Source organism: Barbus barbus, assembly GCF_936440315.1.
Source record: "Barbus barbus genome assembly, chromosome: 35".
Lineage (NCBI taxonomy): Eukaryota > Metazoa > Chordata > Actinopteri > Cypriniformes > Cyprinidae > Barbus > Barbus barbus.
The window spans coordinates 22,689,581-22,713,567 of NC_136763.1; the positions used below are offsets into that span (position 1 = coordinate 22,689,581).

Here is a 23,987-nt window from a genome sequence, read left to right on the forward strand (position 1 = left end):
TTTCAGCAAATAACAATTTAAACTTCACTCTGTTTCTCACACAAGCCATCATATGATTTGGGATATGGCAAATCATATGGACTTTTTTTTTTTTTTTTGGTTGTCCTTTTTGGAGCCTGACAGCCCTTGTCCCCATTGACTTTCATTGTAAAGAAATTAGCAGCTTATACGTTCTGCAAAATATCTCCTTTTGTGTTGCATGAAATTAATACAAGTTTGGAACAGCATGAGAGTGTGTAAATGATAATTTTTGGCTACACTATGCCTTTAAATCCACAAAAAAAGATTTGAAAGCATACAGTATACTTTGATGCTCTAAATCTTGCATGGCTGAATGTTGACTTGCTGCATTTAAGCATGTTTCTGGCTGCATGAATGAACTATCCCGATCTGTCATGTGCATGCTTGCAAACACTTTTTAGTCAACTTTTGGCACATCTTTTTTGATTGATTGTTTGTGATTTCTACTAACATCCGCCTTTGCCAGATTTGAACCAAAGTCAGTGTGGATCTGCACGAGCGTAGAGCTAGGCCACTTTGCTGCAGCTCACACCTGCCCGTCACATTCACTTGTTAAACAAGTGTATTCCTATAAGAATATTCCTATATAAATCAGAATTTGTTCTTATTCTGATTATGCTAGCGGACATGTTTTGATAATGTAATGTATGCGAAAATGCCAGTATTTTGTTTTCTTGAAATCTGCATGAATTCATCAATTTTGGATCATGTAAACATTTTTAATTTCAGAATATCCCCCATTACTGAACATATATGTCACTTTGATGTGTTATATCTCGATGAAAGGTCATTGTTGGTGATATTACTGTAGGGTTCTGAAAAATGAATTGATGAAATACACTTTTGGAGATAGGAATAAACTTGAATATGTAGACACTGCCGTTCTAAGATTTGTATGTACAATTTTTTTTTTTTGTTGGTTTTTTGAAAGATGTCTCTAATGCTCACCAAGGCTGCATTTATTTGATCAAAAATACAGTAACCACAATGATGCAAAGCTGAATTTTCAGCATCATTACTCCAGTCTAAAATGCTGATTTGCAAAAAATTTATTATGAAAAAAGTTGTGCTGCTTAATATTGTGTATATTTTTCGTTTACTTGAAATAGAAATCTTTTATAACATTATCCCCCAGTTTCACAGACAAGGCTTTAAGCCTAGTCTCAGACTAAAATGTAAGTCTTGGCTGTTTCAACTGAGAGAAACTTGCACTGATTGATCTTAAAATATAGCAGTGCCTTTTTGTCTCAAGATGAACACCAATAATGTTTTTTTCTAAGGCACATTTATAAAAAAAAATACTTAAATGTACTAATTTAACTATGGCCTAATCCTGGTTTAGTCTAAGCCCTGTCTGTGAACCGGGCCTATAAATGCCTCTATTGCCACTTTATCAAATGAATGCATCCTTGCTGAATCATATATAGAGAGAGAGAGGGAGAGCGCTGAGACATGTAAACATCTTTCTCAGAATAATAGTTTAACCCAAATACGAACCTTATTCTGTAAATGTGGTCAGTGTCATGTACAGTTGTACAAAACACATCTGCCTGACACGCTGTTGCATTAAGTCAGATTTTGTCTTCTGCAGGTGTACGTCAGTCAGGTAAGTTTGCCAGCTTACATCTGCTCTGCCAACTCACTAAACAATAGAGCAACCTGAGAAGTGTTGTGAGCTCCATACATTGGTTTTTGCAGAGTGCATGTTGGCTTTAAACCAATCATGGCTCAGTTTTATTTCTTCCTTTATCCCATTTTCCTGTGCTGTTTTATTCTTTTGTTCAAATAATTTTGTTTTCCTTTTCCCCAGTCCCTGCTTTCATTGTCACCCCATTCCCTGCATTTTCCTTTATTTTGCTCTTAAAGATATTGATCAGTTGAAGCTTATCTTGATGCTCGTCGGAACCCCAGAGCCAGAGCTCTTGATGAAAATCTCTTCAGATTCTGTGAGTTTTCTGTTCTGCCTGAGTTTGACTCCCTCTGTGTCGCAATGACGGCCTGGCGATCCATTTTGCTTGTTTCAGTCACTCATGTCGCATCAGTTTTTCCCCTTCCTTATTCACTTGCATGAACTACTAGTTATGCAATCATCTTAAAATAGGCAGTAGTAGTCAGATAGCTGGCAGATGATTTTGCAAAATCAGCCCATGCTTACGAGTGTATGTGGCTTTCTCAATGCTCACTCTTCTGCATCCTCCACTTCCTGTGTCTTCATCAACACTAGATTGTTAGAGAAGACCCATGCATCCCATGTGAAACAGAGTGCATATGTGTTGCTCCTCCTCTTCTTCCTGTCCTGTTTTTCCCATTCTCGGCGTAAAGCAAACCGATGGTCGCATTGTTTTCCTGTTTTTCCCACTCATATTTGAGTGTATTTTATGGTACACCCCTTGACCTGGGTTCCCCAAGATATAAACCAGCTTCAGCAGATAATGCGACTGACGGGAACCCCGCCGGCCTCTCTAATAAGCAGGATGCCGAGCCACGAGGTGAGAATGTCGCAGAAAATCCTCCAGACCTGGGCCGCTCTGGAACGAGTGATGATGTTTCCCCATGTGACTCTTTTCTGTTTGCATGGGTCGTTTTTGATTTTTCCCAACCTCCCTCTTTTCCAATTTCTGCCTGCTTTTCGTTTGCAACAGTCTGACCTAATTTCCACCCACTGCAGTTCTAGGGTTTACTGCAAGGCTGAGCTTATAGACCAACACCGCCACTTGTTTAAAACACAGGCATGCAGTGAGTTCAGACTGCTTAAACTCTTAACATACAACGGTGAATGTTCCGTGCTGTAAAGAAAAGCCACAGTGTTTGTTTAACATGCAGTAGCACTGGTGCGTATTGTTTGAGGTCCACTGGAAAACTGAATGAGATTGATCAAGATTAACATTCCAGAAAAAATATGTTTAGGAGGAACAGAAATTGGCCCAAAAAACACATTTGCACATTTTAACCACAGTGTGACGAGCATTGCGTTAGATATAAAATATCAATGGCATTTATATATTTTAAATATGTGACCCTGGAGCACAAAAGCAGTTATAAGTAGCACGGGTATATTTGTAGCAATAGCCAACAATACACTGTATGGGTCAAAATTATTTTTAATTATTTTTTTTCTTTTATACCGTGTATTAAAACTTAATTTCTGATTAGTAATATGCATTGCTAAGAACTTAATTTGGACAACTTTAAAGGCAATTTTCTAAATTATTATTATTTTTTTATTTTTTATTTTTTTTGCTCCCTCAGATTCCAGATTTTCAAATAGTTGTATCTCGGCCAAATATTGTCCTATCATAACAAACCATACATCAATGGAAAGATTATTTATTCAGCTTTCATATTTTGTATAAATCTCAATTTCGAAAAATTGACCCTTAAGACAGGTTTTGTGGTCCACGGTCACATATGGATTAATTTTGCACAAAATAATGAGGCTAAGATAATTCTTAATGTCAATAGAGCGCTGCAGCGATAACATTTTTGTAGGCCAATCACACTGGTTCCCTCGACAAAAACCCAATAGGATTTTTCCATTGACTTTTGGATTATTGCTGAAAATAAGCTTTGTGACCAACAATAGTTTATTATTGTTACATGTTTTGTTCATAATCTTCACAAATGAACACAACTTTCATGAATTTCGAAGCTTAAATACAATTGATAGAAGTAAAAATCTAAATAAACTTCCCCACAATTGCATGACTTTAACATCACCGCCATTAAACACTTTCAGTCTTTTATTTAAAAAAAAAAACATTTGGTTTGAAAGTTTTAGTTAAAACAACAAGGCTGTGAAAGTTGACTAGATGCATTTAATAAAATTCACATGGATTTTATGTTGAAGAATAAACCTGAAAATATCTTGAGCTTGTATCAATTATATATTATTTCAAGCATATTTCAGGCATTTATACAGAAGCCCATTAAAAAAAAACATTGGCTTCAGGACGATAGAACCATAAGTGCTAACATGCTGATTTATTTTCACATGTTTTGGCCTACGGAAATATGTCATCCTTGCAGCACTCTATATTGTCATGCTTTTTTCTTAGCCGTCTTTGTTTGCTTTACTTTGTCCTTATTTTGACTCTTTAATAATTATGTGATCCTTTAATGTGTTGTTTTTTTTTAAATCAACAGGCCAGGAACTACATCAATTCCCTTGCTTATATGCCCAAGAGGAACTTCGCAGATGTGTTTATTGGTGCAAACCCAATGGGTAACAATTCTGGCTTTTCCCACATCACCTAGAGCTCTTTCAGAACCGGCCCACGGTTCCAGTAACATAAGAGCTGAGCGGTAATGTGATTAACCTCATCAGCCGAAGTCTGTCAAAGTTAACATGTTAACTTAAGGGATTTATTATGTTTAATGTAATGAATTATTTCTAGTCAGAAATCATGATGTTAATAACAATTATATCATTTTTGATGGCCTTAGTTTAGAACTACTAGAAATAACAAGTCTGATTTCTATTTTAAAGTTTTAAATTAAATATAAAAATAAAGGAAATGTTTTTTTTAAATAATACATACATACATACTACCATTTGGGGTCAATAAGATATAAAAAAATAATAATTAATACTTTTAGTTTCAGCAGTGATGCATTGAATTGATCAAAAGTGACAGTAAATGTGTTCATAGTTACAAAGGATTTCTGTTTAAAATGATGTTTTTATAATTCAGCAACTTTCTATTCTTCAGAGAATCCTGAAAAGAAAAAAAAAACATGGTTTTCATGAAAATATTATGCGATGATGATGATGATAAATTATTTTTTTCATATCAGCATATTGGAATGATTTCTGAAGGATGATGTGACACTGAAGACTGGAGTAATGATGCTGAAAATTAAGCTTCGCATCACAGGAATAAATTATTTTTAAAAACGTATTCAAATAGAAAACTGTTACTTTAAATTATAATAATATTTAAAAAAATATGACTGTTTTTACAGTATTTTTGGTCAAATAAATGCTGAATTTTTTTTAGTATAAGGCATTAGTAAAAAGATCGAAGTGTACTAAAAAAAAAAATGTTATTAGTTTTTGGTACAGTGACAGTATATAAGCTCTAAAAAAAAAAAAAAAATTTTTTTTTTTTTTTTTTTTTATAGTTTTACAAAAACATGTTTTCATAAAGTCACAATATTTACAGTATAAATTGTTCTTTTATATATGAACATATTTAGCCGTGAATATAGCTTTTTGAGGCCCTGTCCTGCGTTCTCTGTTTTAGCTGTGGACCTGCTGGAGAAGATGCTGGTTCTGGACACAGATAAACGGATTACTGCGTCACAGGCTCTCGCGCACCAGTACTTCGCCCAGTACCACGACCCAGATGACGAGCCCGAGGCAGAGCCCTACGACCAGAGCTTCGAGAGCCGCGATCTGGACATCGAAGAGTGGAAACGTAAGCCTACACTGTTTAGATCTCACAATTTTATTGACCGACATCTCTGCGATGCAGCATTGTTGTCAGCGCTTTTAACAGTCAAGTGTGTCCCCGCAGGGCTCACGTATGAAGAGGTAATCAGCTTCGAGCATCCCATGTTTGACGGAGATGAGATGGAGTCATGAAAGCTGCTCCATCTACAGGATCTTCATCCAAACAGGAAAATGACATTCAAGTGCCTGCCATCATCAAGTGCTGGCTTCCCCGTGTTCTGAGACTGCATCCATGCCTTCATACACGCACTGTCAAATAAGGGAAAAAAACATGCAAACTTTTAAAAAAGGACACAGAGAATGTAAGGTTTTGTGTCCTGTGTGTGTTTTTCCATACTATATTTAAGTCAGTGGCTACCAGCAACCGTTTGGTCACTCATGCACGATTAGAAACACTTTTAAAATTGCATTTTCAATTAAAATCCTGTCATTAATTACTCACCCTCGTGTCATTCCAAACCCATAAGACCGCCGTTCATCTTCAGAACAAAAATTAAGAGAAGACTCCGCTTGTAGCCTACACAAAAAATAGAGGCCAGAAAAACTCAAGTACTCAGAATACTAAGTTTTAGATTTGTAAATAAAATGGCACTGCTGTACATAAATGATAATAATGCACACCAACAGTTTTCTTTAGTATTTGAAGCAAAGCACACATCACAGAATGTGGTCTGCATTATAAATAGCACATGAACGAGCTAAAGAGTGAATCCTATAAGAGAATGTAATTATTATTTAGTGCTCTGTGTAGAATGTAAACAGAAGAGTATATATCGACGCAGTGTTCTTCTGCCAACTGCATCTCTGTCTCGGACAGTAATAGATGACACAAACAGTAATGCTGTTTACATGAATGAATGCTGATATGCTTGTTCTGAAAATGTTATGGGAAATATTTAGAAAAAAACTTTTTTTACATATCAAATATTATGGGCGAATCTCACGAAAACCTCTTCAGAACATGGCCAGATCATAAAGAACTACAAAATCAGATAAAATATATTTTAAATATAGAGAAAAATATTTTGCATAAAGTCAATAATTATGTTTTATATGATTTGAGAATCTCGAATTGTTTTTATATTATTATTTATATATTAATGATTTGTTCACGCAATGCTTATTACCATAATGCAAAAAAACAACAAAAATAATTCTCATTGCTGTAATGTGGTGACAAAAAGGTGGTGTAATTTAAATTGTAAATTCATCATGATAGTATTTGTTGTACGGGTTTTAATTCGTATAGATCTGATTAACAAAATACTGTATTACAGTAATGAGACTCAAAAATATTGTCTAAAGATATGCTTCCTTTGTCAAAATATTTGAGTTTTATTTTTGACACTGTGGTGAAATGCGATTTGGACATGTTTTTGACTGGTTTTTTGTATGATTAACGCTCGCTGTTGTCTTCACTCCATGTTTAAAGGGCAACTGAGCTACTTTAGCTACACTAGAGCATAGTTTCTCCCCTCATTAATGTATTATTTATGTAAATTGAAAGAAATTGGTTTAAAATTGGGATCTGGTTTTAACAGTAAGTTCATGACAACAGAACAACTCCACGAGCGAGACAGTTGCATTATGGTCCACAATAAAATAGTTCCCCTTTATTTTTGCTTGCCCTGGGAAAGACGTTCAGCCAGGAAGTCCATGTTTTGCAAAAGTGAAAGAACCTGAGCCAATATTCTGCTTTTCTCTTGAGCACGAGGATCTTAATTATAGCCCAGACTAGAAGATGGTCTCATCAGGAATGTGTTTTCACAATCTAACTTATTGTATCAGTTGTTTAAAATGATTTTTAAAGTGTTTTCTTTTTCACTGTATATTATCACTTAATTTTATTCAGCATGTGTTATATGTGAGGGGTGTGCTGGGTTGTTTGTATGCACATTTACAGTTTTCTGACGAGTGGAAAATCACTAAATGTGTCAATCAGTGGTGCATCAAGCAAAATCCATTAAACGTGGTTTATACTTCATTTTGTCGCATGGAATCCGTTTTTATGGAAAATAGATTGTATGTCCTTTTTGTGCATATAACGGTTTTGTTTTTCAAGTTATGTGGTCTGTGAACAACCACTGCTATACAGGAATAAGGGCGATTATTTTTCCACAACATTCAATCTATGGTATTTCTTTTGCAGTAACCCCTCACTGCAGAACAAAGATCCAGGGGGCAGGGTTGGGTCTACATCTAGGGGGTGGAGATGGGTAGGTTTAGGGGTGGGGATGGGTGGGTATAGGGATAAGGGGGTGGAGATGGGTAGGTTTAGGGGTGGGGATGGGTGGGTATAGGGATAAGGGGGTGGAGATGGGTAGGTTTAGGGGTGGGGATGGGTGGGTTTAGGGATCAGGGGGTGGAGATGGGTGGGTTTAGGGATCAGGAGGTGGAGATGGGTGGGTTTAGGGATCAGGGGTGGAGATGGGTAGGCTTAGGGGTGGGTTTAGGGATCGGGGTGGAGATTGTTAGGTTTAGGGGTGGGGACGGGTGGGTTTAGGGATCAGGGGGTGGACATGGGTAGGTTTAGGGGTGGGGACGGGTGGGTGTAGGGATCAGGGGGTGAAGATGGGTAGGTTTAGGGGTGGGGACGGTGGGTTTAGGGATCAGGGGTGGAGATGGGTAGGCTTAGGGGTGGGTGTAGGGATCAGGGGGTGGAGATGGGTAGGTTTAGGGGTGGGGACGGGTGGGTTTAGGGATCAGGGGGTGGACATGCGTATGTTTAGGGGTGGGGACGGGTGGGTGTAGGGATCAGGGGGTGGACATGCGTATGTTTAGGGGTGGGGACGGGTGGGTTTAGGGATCAGGGGGTGGACATGCGTATGTTTAGGGGTGGGGACGGGTGGGTTTAGGGATCAGGGGGTGGACAAACCTACCCATTTCCACCCCCTGATCCCTAAACCCACCCCTAAACCTACCCATCTCCACCCCCTGATCCCTAAACTTAGGTTTAGGGGTGTGGACGGGTGGGTTTAGGGATCAGTGGGTGGAGATGGGTAGGTTTAGGTGAATGTAAGGTGAGAGGAGTTGTATCTAGATCCAACCACACCACCTGGAACTTGTGTTCTGCAGTGAGGACCATCTCTCAGTGCACACAAATGTTTTGAAAGACACTGCCACCAAGTGGTAATTTCTCATAATATACACTCAAAATGTCTGAAGTGTGAAATAGTGTGCTACATAATTTATATGTGGGCTATTGCAGATTACCCAAACCACACCGTAACTCTTAATATTATATGAATCATCATTTATGAAATCACCTCTGGTGACACCAAAAGCTCAGTAAACTCATAAATGGAGTAAAATAAGGTGATAGACCTGAAAAAAAAATGTATGCAGAGGAACATACGAAAAAAGGCTACAATTAACTTGAACATGTTTTGACAGTTTGTGACAACATGCCCCAATAGCAGAGCATGCTGGGATTGCATTCTGTAAGTTCTTATAATAGGAAAATGCACTGATTGACAATGATTTGAGAAAAATGTCTGAATTATGAAATACTGTTAAACATTATTTAACCATCTGGTGCTACTTGTTCAAAACTGACCTTTTTTCATTGAAATTAATGCATTATATTTTAGTTCTATAATGCATTTCTATTTTTTAGGTGATTTGTGGTAGCAGATTGTATTTATGGAATAGATATGATCCATATATTACTTGTTGACTACATAGACCTGACAATGAAATATCCAACCTAAACTGTTGGAAATCTTGAATGCTTTGGAGCAGTTTCAGTTTTTTTTTTCAATATACTTGCAAGATAATCAATATATTAAGCAGATAATTGATTAAGTAAAAAAAAAAAAAAAAGTTGTAAGTTTATTATAAAAATGCACAAAATGCAATTTTTAAATTTGATATTAAAATATTTGACATTTAGTCATTTAGCAGAACAAATCTAAATCAATCAAGTGCTATGACTATTCTCGGTTAGCCTAACAGTACATGTAGCAAGGCTTTTATAGAAATAGAAAACAGACAGAATAGAAAAAGAATAGAGCAAGCTAGTGTTAGAGGACTTTTTTCTTGCTTTTTGTTAATTGTATAAAAAGAAAACAGAATACAGAAAGAATAGAGAAGATAGTGTTAGTTTTTTTTTAAAGAAAACAAGTAGTTAGTAAAAGCCAGTCTAAAAGGGTTTTTTTTTTTGAGAATAGAATTAGAATAGAGTGCTAGAGTCATAGGGTCAAATAAAGATGAAAGAGATGTGTTTTAGCCGATTCTTCAAGAAGGCTAAGGACTCGGAATATTATTATTGATATTTTGCTTGCAAAATATAATTTACTCTAAAACTGTGAGAAAATCAAAGGGATAAATTTGAGGTTGATATCTTGAAAATGAGCTGTGTGTGTGTTCACAAAGTGCCAAAACCATTACCAAGCTTCGTACCAATTCTTAAATATATATATATTTACACACAGGCTCTTGTCTGAATGGCCCCTTGTTCACCCAACAGCCTCGACTTTTGACTCAAAACCTTGTGGCAGCTTCTCAGTGCTGGACTCATGTAAGTGCACGTGATGTGGGCGTGACGCTGTAGCTCTGCTCAGTTCAGTTGTTATTGGAGAAGTTTAGTGCGCATGCGCGGACCGTTACATGTGAATCTGAGCACTTAGCCGCCGGTGCAGCATGGAAAGGAAAGGTGAGCATCAAAACTACAGTTCCCCACAACAGCGTACATATAGATATAAGTAAACATAGCATCCAGTCTGCATCATATCCGTGTTGTAAACTTAGGCGCTGTGAGAGATGTCCCAGTGTGTGCGGATAGAGACAAAGCCCATGTGTGTTTAGCTACTGCTAATATAACAATACTGCGGCTTTACAGCAATATCTGCTTATATTGCGCTGTTTATCAGCAATTGTTGCTTATTTATGAGCCTTTTTTTTAGCTTGCCTCTGATTGTAATCGCAGTTTGATTCATTTGTGAGCTTCTGCTAGCTGAAATTTCTTGTTTTCGTGCCACTTTACGAATTATGATATGTTTATTATAAATGTGTTTGTTTCATTCTGCTTTCACTGTTTGTGTCAACAAAATACTATCAGCATAAACTGATAAAGCCGCCAAAAACGCCTATAAATATATATTTCAGTCTTTTTGTTTCTTATCTATTGTTGATAATCTTAATCTATGATGACCAGTTTTTGATAATGGTTTTGTGGCGACATAAAAATAATGTCCTAATACTGGTCTCAATAAAAGAGAGATTAATTTTAGCTGTATTAGGCTATAGATTAATAGTTTTAGTTGTGCCTAAATAACTCTTTATGTGTTTTTGACAGTACTTGCACTTCAGGCGAGGAAGAAAAGGACCAAAACCAAGAAACCAAGCAAGAAGTGAGTACATTTGAGTGTAGATGTTGTGAAAGGAGGTCTGAACGTGATTCGGAAACAGTGCTATAATAGTAGAAACGGTTATAATAACCTGCTCTATGAAACTGCATCTATTAAGTGAAGTGACATACTGCCAAGTATAGTGACCCATACTCGGAATTCGTGCTCTGCATTTAACCCATCCATCGTGCACACACACACACAGCAGTGAACACACACACACACACACACCGTGAACACACACACACCGTGAACATACACCCGGAGCAGTGGTCAGCCATTTATTCTGCGGCGCCCGGGGAGCAGTTGGGGGTTCGGTGCCTTGCTCAAGGGCACCTCAGTCGTGGTATTGAGGGTGGAGAGAGCGCTGGACATCCACTCCCCCCACCAACAATCCCTGCCGGACCGAGACTCGAACCCGCAACCTTTGGATTACGAGTCCGACTCTCTAACCATTAGGCCACGACTTCCCCCCCACGGTTGCATACATTAAAGGGATAGTTCACCTAAAAATGAAAATTACCCCATGATTTACTCACCCTCAAAACACGGTAGGTATATGTGACTTTCTTCTTTCAGACGAACACAACAGAGTTATAGTAAATGTCCTGGCTTTTCCAAGCTTTATAATGGCAGTGAATGGTGGTCAGATTTTGAAGCTCAAAAACATGCATCCATCCATCGTAAAAAGTGCTCTACACAGCTCCGGGGGGTTAATAAATTAGTTTGTGTAAGAAAACTCGTCATGCCTGTTACACAGCATAAGGCTTGTTTTATTAAATGTTTTCTATTTTATTAGAAATATTCCCAAATGTGTTAACTATATCATTACTTGACACACAATGCGAATGCATCACATGTCAGCTGTGTGGACGCTGGATTGGCAATACTGATTTCTTTATTTTAAACTGTTCTGATGGATCAATATTAATTCTTAAATCCTAAGGATCTATTTTTAGTCTGTGGTGATTATGGGTGTCGAAATGAATCGTTTCTACGATGCATCGCGATGCAGATGCATAACCGATTATAACGTACCGACGCGTTTCTGACATTATTTGTCGCATACATGCTTTGTCGCGGTTGCATACAATGGCGGAGGGAGGCGAGTGCGAGTAATTAAAAATGCTCCAACTACTTTAAAAGCCGACATCTAGGCACATTTCGGCTTTTATGCACAACCTGGAGAAGAAACACACTGTGTGTAAATTTTGTCACGCACAAATAAAATATGCAGGTGGTAATACCACTAACTTGAGAAACATAGAGGGACATAACACACACAGTTTCACCCAATCTCATGTTAATCTTGAGTACCTATAGAGTAGTACTGCATCCTTCATATCTTCAAAAAGTCTTTAGTTTTATCATATTAATAAAAGAAAGATCTCTGGAAAAAGCCGAGCTCCTGGAGGCACGCCGTGTAGTGGTGGAGCTAAAGAGTGATGAGCACTTGCGCCGATCGCCAACAAAACAGAGACGTTAGATGCCGTTTCACTTACCATCTGCAGTTCTGAATCATGATCTTGTATAGCTGGGACTGCTCCATCTTACAGTATCAAACGATGTGCAAATCCAGCGTCGAACTGGGCCTCATTTATAAAACGTTCATCAACAAACACACTTGAGAAACACCGTTGCTGCTCTGGAAAAACAAACTGTATCTACTGTTCACATAACGCTGGGTTCTTTTGGGAAGCTGAACAAGGTTATCTTTCCCTCACAACCAAAAACACACTTCTTTAGAGACATTCTTCCCAAGCGAGTCCCGTGCAGTGCTGTCGAATGAAATGCGTTGATGCTCTGGTTGATGTGTGCACGGGCGTACTCTTCCGGGAGAAATGCTCATATAAGGAGTTCCACCATCACAAGAGCCACGATCGTAAAAAAACTCTCAGGAACTTGTACGAAGCCGGAAGTGAGATTTTTGGCACAGAAATTCTGTCATATTTCCAAATCGTTTTTTGAAACTGTGGCCATGCTTAGCATGAGAATCCAACTCTTTAACAGTGTAAACACCTTTGAATGCATGAAACAGCATTGCACTCCCCCTTTAACGCCTGTCACTGCCACGGTGGACCCAGCTCAGCCAAAAATGATACATTCAAGAAGCGTGTTTTTTTCAGCAGGTAAAATTAAATGTTCAGTTCATAAATCGGACTGCTTGTATTTATTGACAAAATTGTATACATGTGAAGTAAAATAGAAAATTGAGGATGTAGTGAATCGTCAGTGCATCGTGGTATCGAATTGAACCAAACCGAAGACATGATAACCGTAATCCAACCGAACTGTGAGACCAGTGTAGGTTCACACCCCTAATGGTGATGCTTGAACACAACTGTATTTTTAGCCCACGCACCATCCAATAACTGCAATAAGCTTTGTGTGTTGTTGCTTCTGATATGAAGCTCCGCTCAAATTCTGTCAATTTTATTTTGAAATTCAAACAGTAAATGTAGTTTTGATGCCCAAAGTCAAGGCTAATTTGTGTATCAGTGCTGGATGGTTTCATATGAGTATTGTTCATTATGACTATTAATCGTTATGAGTATATGATGATGCAGAATTTGACCTTTTAGTGTTTTATTTTGATTAAAAGGTTAATTCTAGGGCTGCATGATAAATCAAAATTCAACGTGACTAATAAACACACGACTACGACAATATATGGTTTATCTGAGTTCTTATCTAATAATGCAATGCTAATCGACATAGCCTTTAGCACTGCTTAAAATACTATGAAATATGTGTGTAAGAATCCACATCATCTCACAGAAGGATTTAATTCAAACACTCCACTGATGTTATGAAGTAGGGCTAGGCGATATATCGAATATTAGCGATAATATCGCAATAATTATGACGACGATGTCAAATTAGAAAATATTGTGAATATTGAATATTTCAAATTCAAGCATACTTAATTTGTTTGTTACATTTTATATAGCGCTTTTCTGGGTACTCAAAGCGCTTTACATAGAAAGGGGGAATCTCCTCAACCAACACCAAAAGAACTTTCCCAAAAGAACGCTGTGAACATCCAATATTGCGTCGCCTTCAGTGTTACCGTGCAATAGACGTGCGGTAGCTTTCATTAGTGCGGTTGCCAGATATCAAGAGTTCAAATCCCTCAGAGTTTCCTGTTACATGGATACAATTTCTGCCTGGTGTTTTGTTTATTTTAAGCAGTCTGGCAACCATGCGCACGTGCGATGATCTGAAATCACTGACAATAAATGCACTTACTCAAGCTAATGCAAAGGCTAATGCAATTTGGAATTACTATTAGGAATTTCACTGTTGTAATATTTTTAATTTGTTTTACCAGTTTTCGTAATATAGACAGAGAGAGTGCATAAGTCTTTGGTTTTAATTTATATACTAAAAAAGTTGACAATGCACGTTCTGTACTTGTTTTGCATTACTTCTGCTACATATACAGCCCTATTATGAAGTGAGTTTGGAGTAAAAATGTGTTATTAAATGTGCTATTTTCACGTGCTTTCAGATGGAGCAGCATTTACTACACAGAGCCGTAGTTCACTGAGAAGCTGCGCAAACAGCTTTCATTATCGCAAACAATATCTTCGATTTCATAATTGCGCGATTATTTAATCTGCAATTTTTTTGCATAGCTTGTCAGTGAACTATGGCTCTGTGTAGTAAATGCTGCTCCATCTGAAAGCACGTGATGGAGATTTACTACTAATCACAGAACTGGGTTTACTGACCAGATGTGCATGACAATCGCATTCGATTAATCGTGCTGCCCTAGTTAATTCACCCAAAAATAAAATTGTCATTGTTTACTCACCCTCATGTCATTCCAAACTTGTATGACTTCATACTTCTGAAGAACCTAAATGAAGATATTGAATTTGTTGTTGTTGTTGTCTTTACAGTAGGCGCGTTTCCATTACAGATTTGTGCAAAACTTTTTGCGATATTTTATAAATATCGAAAAAGTACTGCGAAATGACGGCGTTTCCATGAACCAATGTTATGCAACTAAAACGTAATTTTTTCCGCTTGCGATAAGTCATGGCAATGGATTTTGACTATATTTATTTGAAGGAGGCATATGCGTGTATCTTTACAGAAGCAGTGTGGAGAGCCGCTTCAGAAACATGCATGGCGCGGCTCGTATAAACAAGCATTGACTTGAGTCAGTGACCACAGACGTGTGCAGTGTAAATTGTCTAAGCATTAATGGTAGGGAAAGCCCCTTATACTAGAGAGCGGCCACGAAGTGTTTCTTGGAGGTTATAGTACATTGAAGAATGATCATATGACTTTTTACATACGCCATGTGACCTGTAAATGCGGAAAAAAACCTGTTTCCATTGCAGTTTTGCGAAATATTCTTTTTTTTTTTTTTTTTTTTTTATATATATGGGAGTTTTGTGAAATTGACGTGTTTCCATTAGGTGTATTTTCAATTCACAGTTTTAATTTGCGCAATTTGAATGATAATGGAAACGCAGCTAGTGACAGTCAGTGGCGATCAGTGATGATTAAGTCAAGTCCCCTTTATTTATATAGTGCTTTAAACAAAGTAGATTCTGTCAAAGCAGCTTTACAGTATATTCAATAGGAAAATTAGTGTGTAATAATTCAAAACAGTTAAAGTCATCATTGATTCAGTGATGCCATCGTCCAGCTCAGTTCAGTTTAATAGTATCTGTGCAATCAAGTTGACGATATCGCTGTAATTTAGGTTTAGGTTGAACTATCTGTGGGTTATGCAGGTTTGAGTCAAAATATATGGTTTCCATTCTCCCTACTTTTGGCAAATTTTTCCTACGTCTGTGTCTTAAAACAAAATTAAAACAAACCAACGCTTAAGGATCAGAGAACCAAATGTAATGGAGATCATCAACTCCCTAACTTCTGGGATGAAATGATGGATAAACTATGAAGACCTACACAGTGTATTTGTGTGTTCCTCTCTTAAACGCTGGACAGCCGCACATCTGCCCTGAAGAGAGCCGTTTACATAACAGCGCTTTGCGACAGCCATCAATCCTGATGCGTTTTATTCTCTCTTTCCCTCACACACACTTTCATCTACCGAATGCTCAGGTGAAGCACAAACAGAAGGGAACATGCCCTCTGGTGTCCTTGAAATACGACATGAGTGACAGAACCTTCAGCCCGGCCCTTCTGCAGAAGAGAGGCGGGGTGTATTACTATTCTCCGTGAGCCTCTCTACAAAGGCTGTCTTCGTGCCCTCTCCTCCTGCGGTGCATTTACGCCACACCGTGTTAGGAGAGAGCGAGTTTTCACTCACTTATCACCCTCCTCCTCTGCTCTTGTTTCTCTTGCCCTTCCCCTCCTCCTGCGCTGCCTTGTTTTCCAGCTCACTAGTGTCGGATCGGTAGTGTTGAGGCGGCCATTGAGCAGAGAGCAGGCAGGCACACTCTGGGAGATAGAAAGAAAGTCTCATCTGCGGTTCAGCTGTGGCTCGCACCATACCGTCCTGCCCCGCGCTGTCCTCCTCTGCCATGTGGCTCCTGGACTGGATCGTTTCACTCAACACTGCCGTGGTGAAACTCGCCAGCGGTCTGAGGTGCAAGTGAGTGTGTGTGTGTATGGCGGAGGTGGTACTGCTGACTTATTGATGCTGGATTCAATTTTAATCAGACAGCTGATGCGTACGGGTTGGGACTCTTTGGGGAGTGTCAGGCCATTGTGGGATGCGTGTATGCACTGAGTAAGTGGATCCTGTGTTAGATCCTTGTAGACCTCTCTGATGCATGTATGCATGAAACTTGCTGACCACCCGGTTCTGTTAAGCATCCTGCAAAAGTGAGATTGGACTCTCGTATCTGCACCCTGTGTTGGGAAGTTGTCTCCCCAGGTGTATACAGCCTATCTGTCACTGTGCACAAGTTCTGGTGCAGTGCTGGAAAACTTAAAGGGCTGGTATTGCAGTTCCCCTGAGCTGAGATTTGCCTAGCTGGGAGGATGCTCATTATGTAAACTGTATCCTCCACAACTGCAGCACAGGGGGTCTGGAGGACTGCAGATGGCAGAGTATGTGGCTCTCAGCATGGACTGCATGAAACCAAATCAGGTCACTGTTTTGGGAAGCTGAGCACCATGCGGATGCTGCACTGGCCTGTTTAGCAGCAGGGCGGTTCCTGTTTCGAGTTACTTGACTGATCAACTCTTGAAAGTCTTGAAATTATGGGTGTGCGATATTGACAAAAAATAATATCTCTATTTTCTGGGATTTTATCGATTTTGATAATTAGACAATATTTTGTGTGCTGGTATCTTAAGGACTACCACGGACAGTTGACTTCTAAAGTGTTTGATATTCTTCATATTCTGTGTGTTGGTCAGTTCACACTGATAGAAATTAATCCAATAAGTTTAAATAGATTTTTACCTCTTTATGGGAATTTTGACCTTTTTTATAAAGCCACTTTTCAAATTCTCACATTTAATCGGTGAATTAGAATTTTGGGCTGTTACCAAGAAAAGTAAATCAGTATTAATAAAATTCATCTTTGTGGCTGTGTTTGGAATTATTTTTGTTGTCGAAATAGTGCAAAAATGGGCAATATGGTGTCTAAAACACAAGTCTCTTAATACTGGTCTATGCAATAAAATTTAAGAGGAGACAATTAAACAGGAATAAAAAAATTGAAGGAGTGACTGGAACTCTTTTGGAAAGGCTGCACCGCTTTTGGAGAGCCACCTTTCTGCAGATTTTAGCTTTAAATTACACCAACAAACCTGCCTGGAACTTTCGAGTGATCCTGAAGACCTTGAATAAATGGTTCAAGTGTGATTTTTATTTTTTATAAATAGAGGAATCACAATTTTGAATAGAAATATTACTAAACATTAGAATTAGACACTTTGAAAATATGCCAGTGATAACCGCTCACGTGTGACACACTCTGTGAATATTCCGTTAGGTGCCATTCACACAGAATGCGCTTTTGTGTTGACAAAGATGCGACGGAGGCAGTGGAATAGGAACAAATGCAAGATGGGAGTTGAGTTGAACTTGAGTGAGTGCCATGTTTTTAGGATGCAGTTTCATGCATGAGACGCGAGCGCAACAGTCAAGCGTACATAGAAAAACAATGGAAAAGCAGCACAATCGAATAAAAAAAAAAAAAACAACTGTAAAGAGCTAATACTGTATGTCTGATATTTCATGTTTGCATCATGGTGTTCATTGTTTTTACAGAACATTTATAGTTTACTAGTCTACCTTAAGTCATTTTGAATTTGAATTACCTTGACTTTTGAGATTTTTTTTAAAAGCATTTTCCTTGTATTATTATGCATATACAAGTTTGTACAAGATGTAGTTGTAGTTCATGCATCTTTTCTGCAAATACATTTAACAAGTGATTTGTTGGGATTTACATCATGTCGAGGACTTCATGTGTGGTGTACTTGGAATAGAATTTTCTTTAAAGGGTTATTAAAGAAAAAGTTACTTGAATGATATTAGGTTTACTAGTTAAATAAACGAGAATCGGTCAAACGTTCTAAAAAAAAATGTAGATTTAATTTTTTTGCCATATTTCAAAGAGATGGTGCCTCTCCAGGAGCAGCATTGAACTCTGTCATAATTCACTCAAAAATGAAATGCATTCATTTAATTCATACCAACCTCATGCTACACCCTAGCTTTGTGGCAGTGACTTTTGCATGGGCAATATGCATGAAGAGCATAATTTTACAGTTTGGGTGGGGCTACCTGGCGCAACCCTGCAGAAATGGAAACCGAGCACACATCTATGTGTTGTGTCGCTGCTGCAGCTGGTTAGGACACGGTGGTAGAGTTAGGAAACGTATGTGCTACTGTAAAATATGCACACTGACTGAATCAGCAGAGACTGATGTGCTGGCATCATGCATGCTATGATAACCTCCCTCTCTCTCTGGTTGGCACAGATTGCATAACACAGCAGGTTTAATCTAGCCCATGCACAATGATGCTCAGTTAACTGCAGCTCTCAGACCGAAAGCTAATTCCAGCAGTCCTAGTATATGACACCCTCTTATTGTCCAATAAAGCTTTACTGAAGCTGATTGGTTACTTGTTCAGCTTACTACAGAGTGGCATAGACTGGGACAGTTGCTGCTGTTGCATTATAATAAATTATCTTTCTCATGTATTTACCCAAACTTAATGTGAAGAGCATTTAGGGCTTGCAAAGGTTTAAATACACTGCTCAAAAATTTAAGGAACACTTTTTAATCCGAGTATAGTATCAAGTTAATTAAACTCCTGGGATATTGATCTGGTCAGTTAAGTAGCAGAGGGGGCTGTTAATCAGTTTCAGCTGCTTTGGTGTTAATGAAATTAACAACAGGTGCACTAGATGAGCAACAATGAGACGACCCCCCCCCCCAAAATAAGAATGGTTTTACAGGTTATATATAAAATATTGATACCATAGAATTTTCAAAATTTTTAAGCGAAATTGATCTTACTCCAAAAACACCCGTTAACCTTATAATTGAAAACAATGGCATTAATTTATATGTATCTTAAATGTATTTAATATACATATAAATTAAATTCAACGAAACATTTATAAACATAAACAATATATAGATTTTGTTCTCCTTAATTCACAGCAAACCCTTTAAATTTAATGGTATTACAGAACAAGAATGAAAAAAATGAGTAGCTATAAAATTTTATATTAAACTAAGTAAAACACAAATTAGGATATAGTGGCATTCATTATAAACGGAATACAACGTCAAGCTAAAATGAATTTATTAAAGTGAAACTAAACGGCATTGGGCTCACAAGCCTCTCATTTGACATCCAAATGTTTCCATTTTTGTCATGTAACATTTGGTTGCTAAAGTATTATCTATGATATAAACAAGGCTTTGTACTTCTTGTGTTCCTATATCCACGTAAAACATCATCCTTCACATGCGCAATAAATGTTTGTTTCGGCGCTGCACACTGATATTACAGTGGACCTTGTAAATTGTGCAGTGTAAGTTTTATGTTTGGTTAACTGCAATTTAGTTTGATTAATGGCTGAAATGTCACGTTAGCAACGCTGAAATGTTGTGTGTGTGTGTGTGAGGCACCTATGTGATCAGTAAAATTGAAAAAAAATAAAGATATAAAGAAAACAAATGCATTAAGGGTCACAAAAACGAAAGTGATTATACTTCTCGCACTTTTTTTTTTTTTCTTTTGTTAATCTGTTAATTAAGAGAAATATATTTCATGCATCCCTATTTATTTTATTCCCTTTATATTTTCTGCTTTTCTCCATGCACAGAAGCGCTGCAGGTGCGTGATACGACGATGTGTGATTCCTCGTGGTCTTTTGTTTATGCTGCTATTTGCGCATATAAAGCTAAAGCCCTGAAAGGAGAAAAAAAAAAAAAAGGTTTGCATGTCGGTTTTGGAAAATAATCTAAATGAGCAAAATGCTGTCATTATACAATTCTCCGAAATTCTCTGTTGCACGCAAGTTCAGGCTAACTCAAAAACTTGCCTACACGCAATTTTCGGTTGTACATTCGTTTCGTAAATGAGGCCCATTATGTTTCGGTCCAAACGACACCGCCAGGTTACACCTCAGAGGAGCTCAGTGATGCCCTGGTCCAGCTCTGGGAGGAAATACACCGGGACACCATCCGTCGTCTCATTTGGAGCATGCCCCAATGTTGTCAGGCATGCATATAAGCACATGTGGACCATACATGGGGTGTCTTTGAATTCAGACCTCTTTAGGTTGATAACTTAATTTTCCCCCATTGAAATCTGATGTGTTTTCAAAGTGGTCCTTTAATTTTTTTGAGCAGTGTATGTGGTCAGTGGTTAACTTAAGTGCTCAATTGTAATTGGCATTCGTTGGTTAATTAACTGTGAATGCTGAGCTGCTTGTTTTGTAGTGGAACATAATGAAACGTGTGGTTGGGCCTCGTAAAGAAAATCATTTGAAAAGCCGCAACTACATTTTAAAAATTGTTTGTTGGCCTTGTTGAGTGCTGCACATGTCTCTGACTGCTGTGCTGTAGAACAAAAATGGAAGATTAATTTCAAATCCACTTGTGTTTGTTTGACTGCACCAATAAATATCCCTGAAACAGGAGATTAATTGAATTCTGCTTTTATGAAGACCAGTAAGCAGTCTGTTGAGCATTGACATGAAGTGGCTGTATGTTAACTGGAGATGCTAATGCAAAAACGTTGGCAAGGAAGGTTCAGAAGTAGACAACTAGTGCAATAAAATTAAAAGCTGACATATCTGCTACTATCTATCTGCTAAGATCAGGATCTAGAACTAGATGCTCTGGCAGAGCTCTGGGCCTACAATAAAACAAACTGTCCAGACATCACCAGTCTCATACTTTGGCCTCTTTAGGAGAGTGTCATTTGTGAGACACACCAAGAGCAAGTTATGCCTGGAGAGTGTCTGAAGCCATGGGAAGACAAAGCACCAGAATTCAGTCCAGTTTTGTTAGCTCTAATGCTTATTAAGGTGCAGACACACCAGTGTTTAGTGACATTTTGAGGGCGGTTTCCTGTCAATATTCGCATTCCTAGTTCACATTCTCTTTTTTCAATGATGAATACATGCTACTGTCATCTGCTGTTGTGGACGGTTATTATTCTCATGCAGGTGCTGGTTGGCCATCGGCTTTTGCTTCTGCTAGTTCTTTGACATCAGTTTGGTGTGTGTTGGCGTTTATATTCAATGTAAAGACCAGCTTTGAAATGACACCTATTTTGTGTTTAAGAGGTTAAACGATTAACTACGACTCTTGTCTAAATGAACTCCTAATTTGCTGCTTATTAATAGTAAGGTAGATGTAGAATATTTTCATGCAGAATATGTGCTTTATAAGTACTAATAAACAGCGATATGTTATTAATAGGCATGCTAATAAGCAACGAGTTAATAGTGAGAATTGGTCCCTATACTAAAGTGTTACCTTTGATTGTTAATTTAAAGGCAGATCAATTATGGAAATTTGTGTTTGGGCATTTTTTTTCTTTCATAAAGCCATTTTCTTCTAAAAGCTTGCATCATCTTTTGAGTCAAATTCTTACATTTAATCAGTGAATTAGAAAACATTTTGGCTTTTACCAAGCAAATGAAATCAATATCTACAAAAATCTAGAGATGCACCAATTGCAATTTTCTTGGCCGATTCAACCATTTTTATGTATTTTTTTTGTAAGTGTGACCTGCCGATACCGATTTTTGCAGATTCCTATTTTCTTTCTAAAAACTATAGGCCTAATTGACAGCATATGCAAACAAAAATCTATACTTTTTTTAATGCAAAAAAAAAAAAATACAGAAGCTGCATCTGAAGTGGCATTAGATGCATTTACACACTGTTTGATGAAGCTGAGGTGCCAAAAATGCATTTACTCTGCAACATTTCAAATGTTTTAAATATTTCTTAAACATACAAATAAGAAATGTTGGGAAAAGGGCAATGCTAGTTTTAAATATGAAACCAAACCAGTAGGTGGCAGCGAATTACTGTTTGAATGAGTGAGTCATTTAGTCCTTCAACATATTCGTTCAAACGGCTGATTCATTCAGAAACGAGGCAAGTCACTACTGTCTTTATGAATGGGTTACTGAATCATTGACTTGATTCGTTCAAAAACGTGGATTCATTCAGTAACGAACACCGCTGTGTTGCTCGGAGACTCAAAACAGTTCTGCTATGGCTTTGATTGGAACTATTTTCATCAGCGAAATTGTGCAAAAACAGTCAATATTGTATCTAAAATGTAAGTCACTTAATTTTAACTTGTTTATTGAACTACTATTGTATAAAATCACATTGCAATCTACGTCTGCAGTGGCATTTAGATGTATTTGCACACAGTTTAATACAGGACATGAATGCATTCAACCTGCAGTTACAAATGCATAAATAATGTTTTGAGATAGTATACATAAAAGGTTGAATACTGATATTTGAAATTATACAAATGGATCCTGAAAGCTATAAAAGTTATTTCTTTCCTCTTTTTTTTTTTTTTCTTTGTCCTTTGATTAATAGACATCACAGCAGCTGGTTATTAGGTTATTTTGGCTGTTATTTCTTTAAGAGCTGTCACTGCTGGACATGACGCGGATGCATGTTTTCTCTCAACTCTTTTTACCTTTTCTGACCCACTTCAGGTCTTAAAGTCTTTATTAATGAGCTGATGAGTTGAATCGGGTGTGTTCGATTAGTGAGACAGTGCTGGGCTGCTCCAGGACAGTTTTAAAAACCATTTCAGAGACATGTTCTTAAATGTGACTCATGTAAAATATATTACATGCATGCAAGCTTTAATCGCCTTTTTGGTAACTTCATGATTTAACTGACCACGGCATTGCATGCACATAGTTTGTTTCATGCTTTGATATGAAAGAATACAGGCTACAGCGCGCACTGGCACCTTTGTGCAAAGATTTATTTATTTAGTCATTTAGCAGTCGCTTTTATCCAAAGAGACTTACAAATGAGGACAACAGAAGCAATCAAAACCAACAAACAGAGCAACAACATGTAAGTCCTATGACAAGTCTTGGTTTGCCTTACGCAGGACACAGTTTTTTTATTTTATTAAATTTTTTTAAAGGAAACAAGTAGATAATATAGAAAAAAATAAATCTAGTGTTAGTTTTTCAAGAAAAGCTAGCAGTTACAGAATAAATATGCAATTGATAGAGGGTCAAGTGTGAGTGTTTTTTTTTTTATTTTTATAAAAAGACGACAGATGAAATAGAATTAGAATCGAGAGTGCTAGAGTTAGAAGGTCAAATAAAGATGGAAGAGATGTTTTTAGCCGTTTCTTGAAGATGGCTAAGGATTCAGCTGCTCGGATTGAGTTGGGCAGGTCATTCCACCAGATGGGAACAGTTAATGAAAAAGTCTGTGAAAGTGATTTTGTGCCTCTTTGGGACGGCACAATAATGCGTCATTCACTTGCAGAACGCAAGCTTCTAGAGGGCACATAGAAGATCACGTGCTATGATCACCATACCGTTATCCGTGCTCGTTTGACTCGTTCCTGCCGTCTGAAACGTCTCCCGTTTGATGTGGTCGTAAAGACGTTCTGCGACTGAATAAATGCACTTCTTGTCAAGAGAAAAAGTGACCGAAGCAGCAGTTGTGAGTGGGGTGGCCAACCCAAG

At 37.8% G+C, this 23,987-nt stretch overlaps 2 protein-coding genes across 5 annotated transcripts in view; both read left to right on the forward strand.

The window, feature by feature from the left end:
• Window positions 1–7,457, forward strand: part of LOC306854866 (mitogen-activated protein kinase 14B) — a 36,177-nt gene extending 28,720 nt beyond the window's left edge. Inside the window, exons 9-12 of one of the 2 annotated variants that reach the window (XM_079393145.1) lie at window positions 2,431–2,510; window positions 4,165–4,243; window positions 5,265–5,438; window positions 5,538–7,457. In XM_079393145.1, the coding sequence (XP_079249271.1) occupies window positions 2,431–2,510; window positions 4,165–4,243; window positions 5,265–5,438; window positions 5,538–5,605 (401 nt within the window). In that variant the 3' untranslated portion in view covers window positions 5,606–7,457. Of the gene's footprint in view, window positions 1–1,887; window positions 1,968–2,430; window positions 2,511–4,164; window positions 4,244–5,264; window positions 5,439–5,537 lie in introns of both variants that reach the window. The other variant, XM_079393146.1, reaches the window with a different exon arrangement.
• Window positions 7,458–10,057: 2,600 nt separating this feature from the next.
• LOC306855232 (SRSF protein kinase 1-like) overlaps window positions 10,058–23,987 on the forward strand; it is a 56,466-nt gene continuing 42,536 nt past the window's right edge. Inside the window, exons 1-2 of one of the 3 annotated variants that reach the window (XM_079393764.1) lie at window positions 10,058–10,127; window positions 10,770–10,824. In XM_079393764.1, coding sequence (XP_079249890.1) covers window positions 10,115–10,127; window positions 10,770–10,824 — 68 coding nt within the window. In that variant the 5' untranslated portion in view covers window positions 10,058–10,114. Of the gene's footprint in view, window positions 10,128–10,769; window positions 10,825–16,203; window positions 16,400–23,987 lie in introns of those variants that run through there. The other 2 variants (XM_079393765.1, XM_079393763.1) reach the window with 2 other exon arrangements.